Genomic DNA, 18,568 nt, shown 5'->3' with positions numbered 1-18,568 from the left:
TGAATTTTAGGGATTTGTAGTCGACGAGAATATGAGAATATACTTCTCTCTTTATAGTTCCTCTTTGTGCTGAAAAGTATGATTTTAAGCTAACAGCTTAAGACTAACTGAGTGTACACTACTGCAGTATCAGTAAGACACGTAAACGGGAACCTATACAAATGAGTGAAGGCTATATTATTCTTCTGAAGAAAAGGATAGATAAGGGAATGAAAATGAATGAATGAGAGAATCAGAACAAAGAAAGGAAAATAAGAAAAAGCAGAAGATAGAAAAGGCTGGTTGGAATTGCATTGAAGGTAATTAGACTTGATAAAAGACTTGGGTTACTCGGAAAACCAAGAGATGGGGACTAAGCTAAAAACGAAAAGGAGAATCCTCCCACAACCATCTTTAGTTCTCAGGGTGCGGGTGGGGGTAGGTGATCAATAATCCCCAGAGAGAAGCTCTCTCTGTTTTTCAAGGGACAGAAGCTAATCCACAAAGATCGGAAATTGAGATACCTGATGAAATGTATATATGTGTGTGTCTGTTTTCATTAAAATGAAACATTTCCTATCCACTTTCACGTATTGTAGAAGTCCCAAAAGCAAATGGGAAAATTTAAATTCGTCTCGTTCCCAAGTTTGAAAATATCGCCAAGCGCAAACGTATGAAAACTTTGTCATTAAATATTCCCTCTTTATTTGTATCTCTGTATTTAGCCATTTGATAAATTCCCTTTACCAATTTAATTGGTATCACTTTAGCCCAGTGTTTCATTATTTTTTTCCTTTCTTTGCAAAATATTATGAACGAAGGAAATTTTAACTAAAATAATATTCGATCCCAACTCCAATAACTTGATCTATTTAACGATAAGCACATTATTCTATTTTTTATCCTCTCTTTTATTGAGTATAGACTTTTTTGTTTTGTTTCTGGCAAGTGGAGTTACTGTATATGTTAATACCGAATTCGCTTTCTAAAGCGACAAAGGTTTATAGTTTATTGTAGAGGCGCAGTAGTGAAATATTAGCCAATTTATTTTAACACATTTGGATGAGTTCGAAGTTATTTGGTTGGTTGATTAAAAGTTTAACCAGAACACGAGCATCAATATTATTTGTTCTTGTCATGATCTTTCACGGTAGATAGATAGATTGATAAAGATTGCAATGGGAGCACCAATATCGAGCCTATTTCTTCCAATCGTGATCTGTCACGGAAGATTGATTGATTGAGTATAATGGAGATGTCAGCATTGGGAATAACTGTTCCAGTCCCGATTCATCACGATAGAGCTTTTCATTATGAGTTTAATAGAAACGTCAGCATCGATACTCTTGTTTCAGTCGTAATTCACAGCAATAGATTTATTGGTTGATTAGGCTTTAAATAGGGACATCAGCATCGGGAATATTTGTTTCAGTCTCTATCCGTTACGATAGATTGTCTGATTATGGGTTTAACAAAGATGTCAGCATAGATGCACTTGTTCCCGTCACGATCTATCACGATAGCTTTATTGGTATATTAGGATTTAAGAAGAGATGTCAGCATCGAGAATATTTGTTCCATTCACAATTCATTACGGTAAATTGTTTGATTATGGGTTTAATAGAGACATCACCATCGATGCACTTAAATGTGTTCCCGTCATGATAAATTTATTTATTGAGTAGGCTCTAAATGGGAAGGCAGCAGGCCCGTATCCAGGGGGATCTAGGGAGGGCCGGCCCCCCCTAAATTTTCGCTGGCCACCTCTAAAATTTTCACGGAAGGCTTGCAAATGCACTATAATATGGAGATGAACTATAAATGATTGGATTGGGCCCCCCCTAACTTCAGCCGCCCCCCTAACTTCAGCCGGGCCCCCCTACATTTTTGGGCTGGCTACAGGCCTGGAAGGCAGCATGGAGAATATTTATTCTAGTCTCAATTCGTTTCGATAGATCGTTTGATTATGGTTTTAGTAGAGACGTCAGCATCGATGCACTTGTTTCCGTCATGACAGATTTATTGATTTATTAGGCTTTAAATTGGGATGTCAGCATCAAGAATTCGAGAATATTTGTTCTAGTCACGATCCGTTATTATTAACAGTTCGATTATGCGTTTAATAGAGACGTCAGCATCGATGCACTTAAATGTGTTCCCGTCATGATAGATATATTTATTGATTAGGCTCTAAATGGAAAGGCAGCATGGAGAATATTTGTTCCAGTCACGATTCGTTATGATAGATCGTTTGATTATGGTTTTAGTAAAGACGTCAGCATTGATGCACTTGTTTCCATCATGATCCGTCATGATAGATTTACTGACTGACTGATTAGGCTTTAAATAGGGCCATTACTATCGAAGAAATTTGTACCAGTCAGGATCCGTTACGATAGATTGATTGATTATGGATTTAATAGATACGTCAATATCAATGCACTTGTTTCTGTCATGATAAATTTATTAAGCTTTAAATAGGTACTGTACGTCAGCATCATCGAGAATATTTGTAACGGTCATGATTTGCTCCAATAGAAATCAATGGCTTGTTTTTTTAAGGATTAAAATATACCATTGTTTTTTAAAAAAGCTAATAATAAAAGTTGGGAAGTTGTAATAAAGTTAAAACGAGAACAGTAAATTTTAAAAATGATGAAATATAATAAAATACATATAAAAAAAGCTAGTTAATATACAGTGTTAAAAAATAACCCGTGCTAGGTAAAACATAGTAACATGCAGGGGCGGTTGCAGGGGGCGATCGACCCCCGAAAGAGGAAACTTTCTTATTTTATATATAAATAAAACCCATCCCCGAGTTTGGAGTTCTTAAAAGTAGCTCTAAGTAGCAGTATTACAACCCACCGCCCCCCAGAAGTCCGTCCTGGATCCGGTCCTGGTAATATGAGTTAAATGAAATATCGAAAACTAACAAGAAGAACGAAATACAAGACAAAAAATTAAGTTATTAAAAAAACATGCGTAAATTCAGTACTAGAATCACGAATATACGTTAGAACAGACACAAGGAAAACTAATTCGTCTCTCGTGACATAACTAAAATCACGAGTCTTCTGAATGTACTGAGAACTCCAAACATTTTTCAAGAATGTGTCGAACACTCAGTGGGAGGATGCACTTGTCATAACAGACACATTGCCTCATGCTGACAGGAATTGTTCACCTGTTTAAAAACCATTTGCTAATGAGAGTGCATGCAGTGACGATAGCTAGATATAGGAGCAAGAGAGAGAGTGTTACAAGGCAATTGTAGCTGATGTGTGGCGTAATCGGCTGTTGTGTTAGCACTCTCGTAGCCTAGAATTTCACCATATCTTTGGACCCATTAGTCAATGGCAATAGAAATATGTCGTTTGCAATCCCAATGTCTTGTATTGAGCTGTCTTTAAAAAAAAAAAAAAATCTCTAGTTTTAAAAGCACATCAGTATGTTTCACTACATTTCGGTACATTATTAACGATCACTTAATGATATTTTGCTACAGACTGCTTTATCTAAATCATGTATGGCCTTATTTTTATAGTTAATAGCTTCTCAATTATTAATGAAATATACGCAAATCCTTCACGTATTCTATACATAAGAATTATCAACGACGATTCTAATACAGTATGTTTGTCGGAGACTACGGTGTTGTTAATAAAGGTATCAAAATAATTTCAGATTAATATATTTGTAATTTCAAAATAACATTCCTTATTGATTACTACTGGGCTAGATGCACATGTAATTAAAAGAAAGTAACAACACGAAAAATTCAATATATATATATTAAGCCTGTACCTTAATTGTTATTAATCTAAAAAGATCTAACGTAAGATCAGTGAACTATGTCATCAGATACACGCATTTCTTTATCAGAAAAAAAAGAAGTCCTCTACCTAACCTTGGACAGGCCGTTCCCCATCCTTAATAAAAATGACATAATAAAATCCCAGTTTATAGTAAATACTGACAATCAAGGGCCCCGATTACTCTGTAAATTTGGGGGGCCCATTCAAATCCAGAAGGTATATATATTAGGATTTTAAGACAAATTGCACTCAAATCATGCCAAATATTGTATATTCATAAATATAATAGGGGGGCTCGGCCCATCAGGATCGGCGCCCTTGCTGACAATGTTCAAATATTCTTTTCAACATGATTCTCATGCATGAATTATGAAAATATCACTCTTAATGGACGATGAAATGTCGTCAAATGTACACAATATTACTACGTGTTTCCTAGAACACATTATGTATGTGTGCTTTGCTTGAAAAGCATACGATTGTGTTTCCCACTTGCACGAATTTAATATGGGAAACTCTGAATGAGGGACCGCTAATATTCATTCGCAGGAACATGCAGGTATATTTGTTACTATATTTAAATCTAAGTTACGGAAGGCTTTCAAAGTTTGTTGAAATTACACATGAACATTTGAAGGTAAAACTATTGAGTTTCTATAGTGAATTTCTAAACCACGGATTAATGTTTCCCAGAATGAAATCATCCAATCACTATTGGAGTTCAAAATAATTTCCCTCAGCAGAAGACTCAACTACAACTTAGAAGCCTGTGCTATAGAGCAATGGTGGCCAATTTATAACACACGCCGAATGTTTGTAAGATACATTTTTCGAAGATTTTCTTATTTCACCTATCTAGGCCAATTAGAACCTTTCTACAGTGCATCATGTTCATTCATTTAACACAGTATTAGTTTCCACGTTGTACCTACAGTGCGGTTAACGAAAGCTGGCTTCTGACAGATAAGTGGACGTGCTGTAAATAAAATGAAGGGTAGAGTTATTCACCAATCACTGCAGTACTGTACCACGATATTTCTAGCCAATCAAAGTCCCTGACCGCGCTGTTGCCCGTAGTTGAATGTTGAATCTTTTATCAAATCTTTCAAATGTTATTATTTGGGAGTCATACGATTCAAACATATTGTCATGCTATTACCATTACAGAATTAACGACTTATTAAACATTCTAAGCTTGTCGCGAGAGTCACTGTCCGTATTGTAGCAGAACCTTTGAAAATGACGCCTCCAATGCATGACGTTCGGTCTAACTTCCATATGCTAGCTGCACAGTAAAACATGATCATATCCAGAAAAATCTTGCCGGGATAGTAGCATGGTCCTGTGATCCTGATCTCTTAAATAAGAGTATGGTGGAGAACACCCAGTATTGTAGGCCTCGACCTTGCGTGATGGCCTGCGCACTTGCCAACTGTAACAGACTTAACCCTTGGTTTGTGTTCGGAGTTCACATTAGTAATAAACTCTGTCCTTCATAACCTTGGTGTTCTAGATTTGGTGTAACAAATACAAGAATGTGTATCAAAGAAAGTTGAAAGACAGTTTGTATTGTAATTCCATCTTATCAGGTATTAACTTCTAGAGGACTTTCTGACCCCAATTCTTCCGTCGTCGCTGTCGCCTTGACCTAAAACGTCTTGAAGTAAACTAAAAACAAAATACATTAAAGAAATTTGTGAAGATGAGCTTAGTATTTTTGTATAAGAAGCTCACTAATATCTATCTGAAAACTTCCCAAAGCTTTAGCTGTTAAGACGCCAAAGCAATGAAGTTTTAATTAGGTTATGAATACCTATCACATAAAGGCAGTAATTGAATTTATCCTGTCTTTCACAATTAGCGCAAAAGAGAAAACAAGTTTTAAGCTGAAAATTAGCTAGGAGTAATCCCATTTACAGCAGTTAATGCAGCCACAGCTGTCTCTGAAAGAAGCAAAATGAAGTGGAGCTCGCGAGCAAGGATTCACAAGTTCAATACGGAGTATTAACAGAAATTTCAACAATAACAACTACTACTCGTAAGCTTTTAGTTATTTTCTTCGGTAAGAACGTTGTGAATGTATCTCTTGTGTTCATCTGATACAAAATCAATTTACATGCACGAATTATACACAAGGTGGTCCAGAATTGTAGAAATTTTCATGTAAAGTACATATACCAAATTTACGACATTTAACGTAATGTTCCAATACATAGTGAAGACAACATTACTACTACTACTACTACTACTACTACTACTAATAATAATAATAATAATAATAATAATAATAAAAATAATAATAATAAGATCGTTTCAGGTTTGAGGTAACGAATACCACGACGATACAAGTTGTTGTGCTCGTTTTCAAGCCCTGTCGTTTAGCCATAGCTCTCAGTTTCACTTTCGCCTGATGGAAACTGCGTAGAAGCACAGTTTGATCAAGTCCGATACATTCCACTTAATAAACATCCCAAAGACAATCGAAAAAATTAAATGAAATCTTTAAGTTTTACGTCCCATGATTATGCCGGCTAGGCTAAAGGAGATGGTAATGATAAATGAATGAAATGGTGGAATTAAGAATGTTGGAGGAAACAGGAGAACCTCGAGTAAACCTACGCACACGGTGTTTGTCTACCACAAAGTTCATTGGCGCGAGCTGGGATCGAACCAAGGACTCCGTGCGCTAGAGGTGAATGTTCTGCTATTGAGTCACAGCGGCTCATTCCAAAGACAGTCGGATGTGCGCAGCTGTCGAGGGCCCAATGCTCGTTTCAACAACGCAAATCTACAAAATACATCTTCATCAGAAAATTTCACAGACAGGATGTCTGTCAAAAGAACTTCGTGAATTTCCGCTTCATGTGCCATTTGCTACGTCATTATTGACTTCATTATGACTGGAAGCTTTATCCTGTTGAATAACAACACGAGAAATATCGCTGCTATATACAGATGGAATATAATTGCGGTATAATGGCTCAAAAATTTTCATCTGGGAATAAGCTGCATTGAATTTAGCCTTTTTCCCCCCCTACTGTGCATAGTTTAAGTTTGCGATTATAGCAGAAACCACCAAAGCCTGTGGAAAATTGTCCACAACTTCACATACGACTCTGAAATTATTTGGACGATAAATAGGGTTGCCATAATTTTTTGATCCAAAATACGGACAAGCCTTAAAATGACGACCCATCCAAGATATGATGCCCAAACACAGAATAAATATTTTGAAATTTCTTACCTAAAAATCACCTTTTTTAGGTTATCACACAATTGTTTACTGTAATACTTAAAACACTATTGGAAACTAACAATTTACTTTTTTCGTTAACAAATATAACAAATCATGGTATTAGATTACGTATATTAAATCTAACCGAATAGAAAAAATAGACTGTTTTTAGAAAGATAACCTACTTTATTCATAGTAACTAAAAGTTGTATGATGAAAACGCAATTCTTTAATATTAATTTAGTAACTTCGGTATTTGCCTTTATCACACCAGGAGCACCAAATAATAATAAAAAGACAACTAAAAACTAACAAAGATTGTATCAAAAATGAAAAAGAAAACCTATTAAATGATTATATTGATACTTTAGTAAGGTTTTCCGAAATAACTTCTTTTTATTGCATATGTTCATGCTGTTTATGTGCGTGAAGAACATCATTCACTGTTTTTAGCGGCGCTACGGCGGTTCTGATCTGTCACGGTAACAGTGGGTAACAGTGTTGCCACCAACGTCAATAATAAAAACTAAATTTCGCCCGGAATTTTAGCGATTTTTGACTCGGGAATTTTCGGGCAGCTCCAAAAACTCTCAAATACGGACATTTTTATTTTGCATGATTTGTACAATACAGACACGGACACGGACCCAAAAATACAAACAGTCCGTACAAAATATGGACATATGGCAACCCTAACGGTAAAAGTATTCTGTTTTTACCACATTCTGATAGATACATCAGTGTATCATTCACAGTCATTACAAACTTCTACCTGTTCCCTGCAAGATAGTGTTAGTATCGCTTTCCGACATTTGTCTTCTGCATGATATATGAGGGACGGAGCACATTAGCTCGTGCCCTATACCAGATGTAAATCTTGCACAATCATGCAATTTAACTGTCGCGGCGGAACGTTGTACTACCCTGCTATTGTTCTTTGAAACAGTCAAGTCTCAAGTAGCACCAAAGATCGGACTATTTGTGCTACATAGCGATGCGCTCGAGATTCCGTATCCATGATGCTCAATATTGTAGAACCCACAATAGTAGGCATTCCCATTTTGTTGCGACTCAAGACAGCGTTGATTCCTTTTTTCATAGATACACGGAAACCTATTATCACACACTGTTTATTTCTTTGGTTATAACTATAATCAACATTAAAATGCACACAAATGTAGCCCTTAAACTACCTTATGTAATACTACTAATAGTAAGTTACGTGATGTCAGCAACACTGCAGCTATCTTAAATTCATCCATCTTGAAATTTACTTAGTTCTAATGTGGAGTGCAAAGTGGGAGGGGAGAAAATAGAACAAGTGAATAGTTTTCGATATCTGGGTAGTATTATTAGTGATGATATGAAGAGTGAACGTGAAATAAAAGCAAGGATAGGAATGGCGAAAGAAGTCTTTAGGAGGAAGAAAAGTCTTTTTTGTGAGACCTTGAATAAAGAGTTGAGAAAAAGACTTCGTGTGGAGTGGGTGTGGAGAAGAATGAAAATAATTAGTTTGATCGAGAGGAAAACGAATGAGAGGGTGTTAGAAATGGTGGGGGAGGAAAGAACACTTTTAGATATTGTTAAAAGGGAAGAGAAATTGGTTGGGACATTGTCTAAGAAGAAATTGTATCATGAGACCCGTCCTAGAGGATATGATGACGGGCAAGAGAGGGAGGGGCAAAGGAGACTACAATTAATGGCTTCCTACTATCGTGGGGCCCTATATGACCCCAAGCTAAGTTTAACAGTGTGTAACTCGCGTAATATATTACATAAAAAAATGAAAAACATTTGATTTTCATGTTTGCTTTGGAACTTCACTTTGGTACATTGTGATATTTTTTGTGTGTATGTGAGCGCAAGTTTCTCTACTTCCTGCACCGAGTACCATTGGGGTCATATAGGACCCCAACAATTATTAATAACTTTTGTTCTTTTCGATACATGCCACTGATTATTCGGAGTGAAATTTGACACAAGTCACTCTTCAATTGTTTTCTCGAATGTATGAGAAGCACCATGGCATCAAAAAATCTATCTTGCGAAGACGTAGAAAAAAATTGCATGAAGAAATCACTGATTCTGACTTTTCGCCAGAAGATCCTGCAAGTGATGATGTTTCATCTGTGACGATTGTGAAATAGATGAAATTTTGGACTATAATGACATAGATGAATATGATTCAGATTCATATCTAGATTCTGAAGATGAGTATATGCTTGAAAGAAGCAAAAATGATACCTCAACATCTGCACTTACAAGTAAGTATATTCTAATGGACTTCTACTTTTGTTGCATTTGTATTTTTGTCAATCATTGTTGTCAATTGATTTTATATTTTATGGAAATGGTAAAATACAGTCCGATATACTATCATGTAGTATAAAAATCTAAAATAATGATCTCCTTTGTTTTGAGTTTGACGTCACTCGATTATGCTGTGTAAAGTAAAGGAGACGTAGGCGAACTGAGTGTAGGGGAATCTGAACAATTTTTTTCCTTCAACTGTACTGCTACTAGGAATAGAAACCGGCCCTGGGTCGAAGGTAAGTGTGCTAGCCTCTAGATCCAACGAGGTCCTGAAAATAATGAGAAATAGCTCCTAGTTAAAATCGTAGCCTTGCAATATCTGCTGTATTTCTTGTCCTGATCTATTACTTTTCTGAACTTTCATGAAAGACACATTTCAAAATTGTTCTTTTATTTGATAATATGATTCCCCTTTTCGTTATTTCCTTTTTCCCATCCTTATTCAATATTGTAGAAAAAGGAATTGGAAAAGAGTCCACGGTTATTCCACCTAGGCTAAAGGTGATGATGATAATGAGAATAAATAAAATGGCTGATAGAAGAAAGTGGGAGAAAACGGGTAAACCCCAAGAAAACCCATGCACAGTGTTCATTCACCACAAATTACACTTGGCGCAAGCTGAGATTGAACCAGGAATCTCAGGAACCAGAGATGAAGGTGCTACCAATGAGCTACCACGGCACATTATTCAATGTTGTGTTTCTGAATAATCCACTAAAATTGTTCCTAATGAGCACGATCAACTACGATGATAAACATATTTCTATCCTTGTTCTGATTTTGATTCTGATTTCTGTTAGTCATGTTATTGCAATGTTGATTTTGCCTTTCTTTTATCTTATGAATCCGCATTTTCTTTTCAAGTCGAAGAAGGGACAATAGATCTACAATAGTAATCCACTAAGGACTTCTCAGGACTCAGTTTCCGTCTCTAAGACTCCGTTTCGCAATATTATCAAGACTGGAAACAGGGCTTACACGTCACAGTATCAGGAATGTGGATACGGTTCAATCTCCTTTCGAGCACTTTATGAGACCCAATATTCTTGAAACTACTTTGAAATTTACAAACAAGGAATGCTCTATTACATATGGATATAAATGGGCGTCTGTTGATAAGGGTGAACTTCAGTGTTTCATATTGCTTCTTATACTGGCGGAAGTATAAAAAGCACACAATGAATGTATTACACATTTGTGGAATAAAGAAGATAACAGGCCTATTTCCAACAAATCAATGTGGAGAAATAGATTTACACAGATATCTCGATGCTTCCGGTTCAATGACACTCAACAACGAGGCAAAAAGCATAGTTCGGACAAATTATTTCCAATTAGAGACGCTTTTGATGCATGTGGAAGTATGTTACAGAACGCATATATAGCGGGTAACATTACTATTGATGAACAATTAGTGTCATTTTGAGGACCCTGACCCCTCCGTCATTAGCTTCAGTGCTCTCAACGTTTTCATCATTTGGTTTTCACTCAATCCTGAATGGAACAGTAGAAGTAATTACAGATGGAGAATATTTCTTCTTGAGCTAGCTAAGTCTCTAACTACACAAAACCGACTTCGGCGTTCAGAGTTCCCGTGTATATCTTCAAAAGCTAATAAATATCGAAAACGTGGTCGTTGTCATTTCTATGAGTGGTATGTTATGCAAGACATATGAAAAGATGCGAAACATACGTGTATAAGCAACACTCAGCTATTCTTTGTGTAAAATGTGACAACGACTAAAACGACAGTATAATTTTGTACTAGTTATTTTGTGAGCAGTTTGTTTCTTGGAGATCAAAATTTCCTGAGCCAAAAAAACTTTACTTCGCAGGTAAACAAAAATTTAGAGAACTGTTTTAGAATCGAATTGTATGTCTAAAATAGGCAATTAGACTGGAAAATTCAGCTATACTACTAATCATCATCCAAATTATTAAGTTTTCCTATGTGCATACTTGTACTTAATTTATATAATTGCACTATGTTATCAATTTATCAACACATTAAGCATATTACGTGATCAGAAAAGCTAAGTTAATAACAATGTATAAACAAACACGATAGAATGTAAAAGTGGGCACCATTAAATGTTTTTTAAACAAAGAAGGCTGTGTTTCTTCATTAAATGAAATGGGGTCACCAGTGACCCCAACGGTATTCAGTGTAATGAAAAAATTCCGGTAGTAGCAGGGTTAAAACAGAAAGGTCATAGGTGAAGACGAAGATGTTAGCGGAGGACCGTGAAGCAAAGAAGCTTCTCAGCTGCGACAAGTGATCTGCCAGTAAGGACAAAATATCAATGATGATGATGAATGTAGGATTGAAGAAACTTAAGTAGTGGTGAAATCTTTGACAACATTTTGCGAATATGTACATAACAACGTATTTGTTATTTTTTAAAAATCAAATCCCTATTTCAACCCTGGCCCGGGTTAAAGGGGCAAAGTGTTTTGGCGCCATTTTCAGAAAAAAACTCCGTGTTTTCCGGATTTTTCCCATTCTGGTGTATGATACGGACATGCGAGTGGCACCGTTGGAAAGGGCTCGTTATACTGAAGAACACTGCGTTTGAGCCATGACTCTAGGTCAAACAATAATGACGCAGTACATTCTTGAAGTATTTTTATATGTATATATGAAAAAAAAATGGCTCACCTTCAGACTTTCAAAAATTTCTTACGCTCTCAGTTTTTAAGATACAAGATTGAAATTTTGCATACATATTACGTACGTAACAGCATATTTTTTAAAAAATCAGATCTCTACGTGAACCCAAGCCCAGGCCAGACGAGCGCAAAAATTTAGAAAAATCTCACTTTTTTTTTATTTTCCCGTTTCTGGTGTATAATACGGACAAGCGAGTGGTACCGTTGGCAAGTATGCTCTATCCTGAAAGAAGAAGAAAAAAACGAGGTATGAACCATGATCCTACGATAAATAGTAAGCAGTTGCTGTTTGAGTGAAAGTCTCAAATTTATCTTAAAAAGTAGAAATCTTAAAACGGTTAAGTGGGAGTAGTTAGCATGATTTTGGACCTAAAAAAAAGAAAAAAAAAGAAAAAAAAGAACAAGAAAGTGTTTGTTAAATATAATTAAATATAAGTGGTGTTTATGTTCAGTTATTTTCACGGAAGGCTTAAAGGCTAATTTCAACTGGATTTTTTTAAATATAGAGAATTGAGGGCAAAGATTAAAGGTACGTGTTATACAAATTTATTTATATACCTGAGAATAGAGTATAATATGTGGCCAATTTATTTTACGAAGTTTTCTAATTCATCTGTGCGTATAAAATGTGGTTAAGTTGTGTTTACAGTTGATGTTTTATGATTTATAGAAGGTACGTATGCGTCATATAACATCATACACAAGTACTTGGCAAAGTAGCATTGAATGAAATTAAATTAAATATTTCTATTTAACCTCCAATGAAATGCCGTTTATGCTTAAGGAGATAATGGTTAAGGTGAATGAGTGTTGACGGAAGAATTTGTGAAATGGAAAAAAGTGGGAGTATTCCGAGAAATCTCATGGATACGATGTTGTTCACCACAAACTTCCTTGGTCGGGGATCGAACTACGAACCCTACGCTTCAGAAGTAAGCACTCTACCACTGAGGCACTTTGCCCCTTACTGACTCTTATTGTTAGATATCAGTCCCTTTTTAAATCCAAAGCTAGTTTGACTCTCATTTTTATCTTTTAGTACGAATTCATTTCACGTTGAACTTTCACTAACATTCTACGATGTGACTTGGTATGTGTTTTTAACACTGTTGACTGTGTGTACACAAACATTGGATTTTTCCGTGGCACGTACTGCATTTCAATCAAGTAGAGTTGAAAGTAAGTTTGTCTCTTCCATTTGTTGCTCCAAGTTCTCCACTGTAGTGACAAACTGTAACCAAACTTTTATTCGCTCCGTTATGCAGAAAGAAACTTCCCTTTCAGAGCACTTACCTTTAGGTGAAAGTTCAAGATGCCCCAGGTAGAAAGGGCCTTGACGAGTGACAATCTCGTTCACGATGATGGCGAAAGAGTAAACATCTCCTTTTTGAGTGCCTTCAAGAGGAGGGTTTGGCATCCGCAAAAGCTCTGGCGCTGTCCATAACAATTCTGTGAAACGAAGACAAAAATAAAATGTTATTCCATGTCTGGGTGTATTACGAATCACTTACCAGAACATCAGTCTCTCAGTAAACTTGCTACGTTTTTAACAGCAAGAATTTAGAATAAAACTTTAGTGAGATTTAAAATCAAATGTGTACATGTTCCCACTCAGTATATATTACTGTAATTTAAAAGTGACCAATTTTATATACGCTTCTACTTAGTAGAGATTATCGTAATTTTCAAGTAATTTCACAATTACGAAACACATGTTTCTACTCAGTCTAGATTAATGTAATTTTAAAATAACCGTCTTCAATCAGCATAGATTACTCTAATTAAAAATATAGTCAATTTCACAAGTAGAAATCACAATTTCCATCCAGTATACATTACTGTTAACTTAAAGGTAATCAATTTCACAAATACAAAAACGTGCGTTTCCGCTCAGTCCAGCTTGCTGTAATTTAAAAATAATCAATTTCACAAATACAAAGACACGTTAGTAGTAGAAAATGGATCGATCTGGCTCATACTTGCTCAACTCACGAGCCCCTGGGAAATTGACCACCGTGCACCGTGAGCCCACGGTCTTTTACGACCTCCATTTTAGGGGTGAATTTATTCCCTTTTATGAGCACTTTTAAGGGGGTGTATTCGTTCTCTTTTACGAGCACATTTTAGGGGGTGAACTCGTTCCCTTTTATGAACATATTTTCTAACCCCTATTTGAACATAGCAGAAATTACATAGCACAGCTAATAAAAGAACATGGCATATTTTTCAACCCTTATTTGAACATAGCAGAAATTACACTGAGACTATGAACATACAGCAGAGCAGATTGAACTCGTTCCCTTTTATGAGCATATTTTTCAACCCCTATTTGAACATAGCAGAAATCACAGCTAATAAAAGAGTATGGCATATTTTCCAACCCCTATTTTAACATAGCAGAAATTACACTGAGGCTATGAACATACAGCAGAAGAGATAATACATAAGACTCGTTCCCTTTTATGACCTCCATTTTATGGGTGAACTCGTTCTCTTTTATGAGCATATTTTTCAACCCCTATTTTAACATAGGAGATAACACATAAGATTACGAACACATAGAAGAGAAGATAACACATAAGAGTACGTAACACACAGCAGATTAGATAACACATAAGAGTACATAACATAACAAGGGTGTACTCGTTCCCTTTTATGAGCACATTTTTTCAACCCCTATTCTGAACATAGCAGATAACACATAGAAGAGCAGATAATACATAGCACTATTTTAGCATAGTTGGTAACATAAGATTACGAACACATATAAGAGCAGAAGACTACATAACACTACGTAACACACAGCAGAACAGATAACACAAAAGAGTACGTAACATAACAAGGGTGTATTCATTCCCTTTTATGAGCATATTTTTCAACCCCTATTTTAACATAGGAGATAACACATAAGATTACGAACACATAAAAGAGAAGATAACACATAACACTACGTAACACACAGCATAGCAGATAACATATAAGATTAAGAACACATAACATAGCAAGGGTGTACTCGTTTTCAACCCCTATTTTAACATAGCACATCAGACAGAGACTACGAAACATAGTGAAGATTAGATAACACATAAGAGTACATAACATAACAAGGGTGTATTCATTCCCTTTTATGAGCATATTTTTCAACCCTTATTCTAACATAGCAGAAATTACACTGAGACTATGAACACACAACAGAACAGATAATACATAGCACAGCTAATAAAAGAACATGGTTTATTTCCCAACCCTTATTTTAACATAGCAGAAATAACACTGAGACTACGTAACACACAACAACCTCCATTTTAGGGGTGAATTTATTCCCTTTTATGATTACTTTTTCAACCCCTATTTTAAGACAATGAATACCTATGTAACAGCGATTCGATATGCTCTTTGAACCGATTTGGATGAAACTCGGCATATGGGGGTTTTCGAACATGCTGAGTACGAATATCATACATTTAGCAATAGGTCATCAGGTACTACATGTCCCAAAAATAGTGGTCATCGAGGTCAAAGGTCAACATACTTAAAACCTAATCACTCGAAAATGGAGCCAAATATCGAAGTGGTGTTTCCATATTTAGTAATTAGTCATCAACTGCTACAAGTTCCAAAATAGTGGCCATCGAGGTCAAAGGTCAACATACTTAAAACCAAATAACTCTTAAATGGATCCACATATTGAGGTGCTGTTTCCAAATCTAGTAACTGTTCATCAACTACTACAAGTTCCAAAATTAGTGGTCATCGAGGTCAAAGGTCAAAATACTTAAAACCAAATAATTCGAAAATGGAGCCAAATATCGAAGTGGTGTTTCCATATTTAGTAATTGGTCATCAACTGCTACAAGTTCCAAAATAATGACTATGGAGGTCAAAGGTCAACATACTTAAAACCTAATATCTCGAAAACGGAGCCACATACTCAGGTGTTGTTTCCACATTTAGTAATAGGTCATCAACTACTACAAGTTCCAAAATAGTGGCCATCGAGGTCAAAGGTCAACATACTTAAAACCAAATAACTCTTAAATGGATCCACATATTGAGGTGCTGTTTCCAAATCTAGTAACTGGTCATCAACTACTACAAGTTCCAAAATTAGTGGTCATCGAGGTCAAAAGGTCAAAATACTTAAAACCAAATAATTCGAAAATGGAGCCAAATATCGAAGTGGTGTTTCCATATTTAGTAATTGGTCATCAACTGCTACAAGTTCCAAAATAATGACTATGGAGGTCAAAGGTCAACATACTTAAAACCCAATCACTCGAAAATGGAGCCAAACATCGAAGTGGTGTTTCCACATTTAGTAATTGGTCATCAGGTACTACAAGTTCCAAAATAATGACTATCGAGGTCAAAGGTCAACATACTTAAAACCTAATATCTCGAAAACGGAGCCACATACTCAGGTGTTGTTTCCACATTTAGTAATAGGTCATCAACTACTACAAGTTCCAAAATAGTGGCCATCGAGGTCAAAGGTCAACATACTTAAAACCAAATAACTCTTAAATGGATCCACATATTGAGGTGCTGTTTCCAAATCTAGTAATAGGTCATCAACTAGTACATGTTAAAAAATCATGACCATCGAGGTCAAAGGTCAAAATATTTAAAACCTAATAACTCAAAAACTGAGCAAAATATCGAAGTGGTGTTTCCAAATATAGTAATTGGTCATCAACTACTACAAGTTCCAAAAATAGTGGTCATCGAGGTCAAAGGTCAAAATACTTAAAACCAAATAATTCGAAAATGGAGCCAAATATTGAGGTGCTGTTTCCAAATCGAGTAATAGGTCATCAACTAGTACATGTTAAAAAATCATGACCATCGATTTCAAAGGTCAAAATACTTAAAACCAAATAACTTTTAAATGGATCGACATACTGAAATGCTATTTCCAAATCTAGTAATAGATCATCAACTAGTACATGTTTAAAAAAGTACAGACTATCGAGGTCAAAGGTAAAATATTTAAGCCTTAATAACATGTAAACAGCGTGTCGGATAAAAAACTTGTGTGACCTATTCAGTTTTGTACCAAGCAGAAAAAGTGAAGAATGAATCAATTTGAGTGGTTTATTTGCTATTTTACTAACGAGGAATGCCATTTTGTACTACTCAAACAAACGAAGGAATAAATTTGTATTAACCTAAGAAAAGCGAAAAATGCTCATTTTAATTAAACGAATTAATAAATTTATACTAACTAGAAAAAAAGCGAAGAAGGACTATTTTGTACTACTCCAATAAACGAAGAAGTATTCAGTTTTGTAAAGAACCAACCAACCAACTGGAAAAGTGAAGAAGAGCCACTTCAACAATCTTAGAATTTTATATCATTAGGTACTGTTTAAACAAACGAGAAATGACAATTTTAACTAGCTCAGAATTTATGTAACAAAAGAACAAATTTGAATGTTCTGTTTTTGTATCAAACCGGAAAAAACCTAAGAAGGACCATTTTAACAAGTTCATACTTTTTCGTGCTATTCAAGTGAAAGAAAGAAATAATTTGTGTCCTCAAAAATGAAAGTTCAATTTAACTAGCTGAGTATTTTATATCATCTTGTAGTATTTAAATATACGAAGAAATAAATTTGAGTGATCTATTCAATTTTGTACCAACAAGAAGTGCCATATTTAACTGGTTCAGAAAAAGGCGAAGAAGGGCTATTTTAACTAGCTGAGATTTTTATGTCATTTTGTACTACTGAAATAAACGGTGGAGTATTTAGTTTTGTACCACCGAGAAAAAAAGAAAGAAATCGTACCATTTTGGAGTATTCAAATAAACAAAGGACTTATAATTTGTATCAACTCTAAAAAGAACCATTTTATGCAACTGTGCATTATTTCAACAAACAAAGGAATACATTTGTATGAGTCGGAAAAAGCAAAATGTACCATTTTATATCATTTTGAACTAGTCAAATAAACAAAGGAATAGATAAAAACCGAAGATGGATCATTTTAACTAGCTGAGTATTTTATACCATTTTGTACTACTCAGATCTTTATACCATTTTGTGCCATTTCCTTTTGTACCAACGAGAACCATTTTTAACATTCTTAGATTTTTATGCCTTTTTGTAATATTTGTACTAAACAAAGGAATAAATTTGTAATAACCACAAAAAGCGAAATCTCATTTCCAGGCCATGTTTTACTATTTAAACAAACGAAGAAAGCGAACATGAACTCAGAATTTTATATCATATTGTAATACTCAAATTTGGATGGATGATTTAGTTTTGTACCATGCAGAAAAAAGAAACAAAGGTATAAATTTGCACTGATCAGAAAAGCGAAGACATTTATTGAGGTGTCCTATTTCCTTTTGTACCAACGAGAACCATTTTGAACTGGCTTAAAATTTTAGGCCTTTTTGTAAAATTTGTATCAAATCGAAAAAAGCAAGGAAATGCCATTTTTAAATAGCTCAGCATGTTATAACTTTTTGTGTTTTTGGTCTACCCAATTTAAACAAACAAAGGAATAAATTCGTGTGACCTATTCACTTTTGTTACAAGCAGA

General features: G+C 35.2%; 1 protein-coding gene across 3 annotated transcripts in view; it reads right to left on the bottom strand.

The window, feature by feature from the left end:
• LOC145668129 (atrial natriuretic peptide receptor 1) overlaps window positions 1-18,568 on the bottom strand; it is a 2,711,550-nt gene that overhangs the window by 694,486 nt on the left and 1,998,496 nt on the right. For all 3 annotated transcript variants that reach the window (XM_081735691.1, XM_081735693.1, XM_081735692.1), the window contains one exon: window positions 13,310-13,465. In XM_081735691.1, coding sequence (XP_081591817.1) covers window positions 13,310-13,465 — 156 coding nt within the window. The remainder of the gene's footprint in view (window positions 1-13,309; window positions 13,466-18,568) is intronic.

Source organism: Thermobia domestica, chromosome 13 (assembly GCF_964235325.1).
Source record: "Thermobia domestica chromosome 13, izTheDome1.hap1.1, whole genome shotgun sequence".
Lineage (NCBI taxonomy): Eukaryota > Metazoa > Arthropoda > Insecta > Zygentoma > Lepismatidae > Thermobia > Thermobia domestica.
The sequence above is the reverse complement of the archived record's forward strand: the minus strand, read 5'-3'. Positions and strand labels throughout refer to the sequence as shown.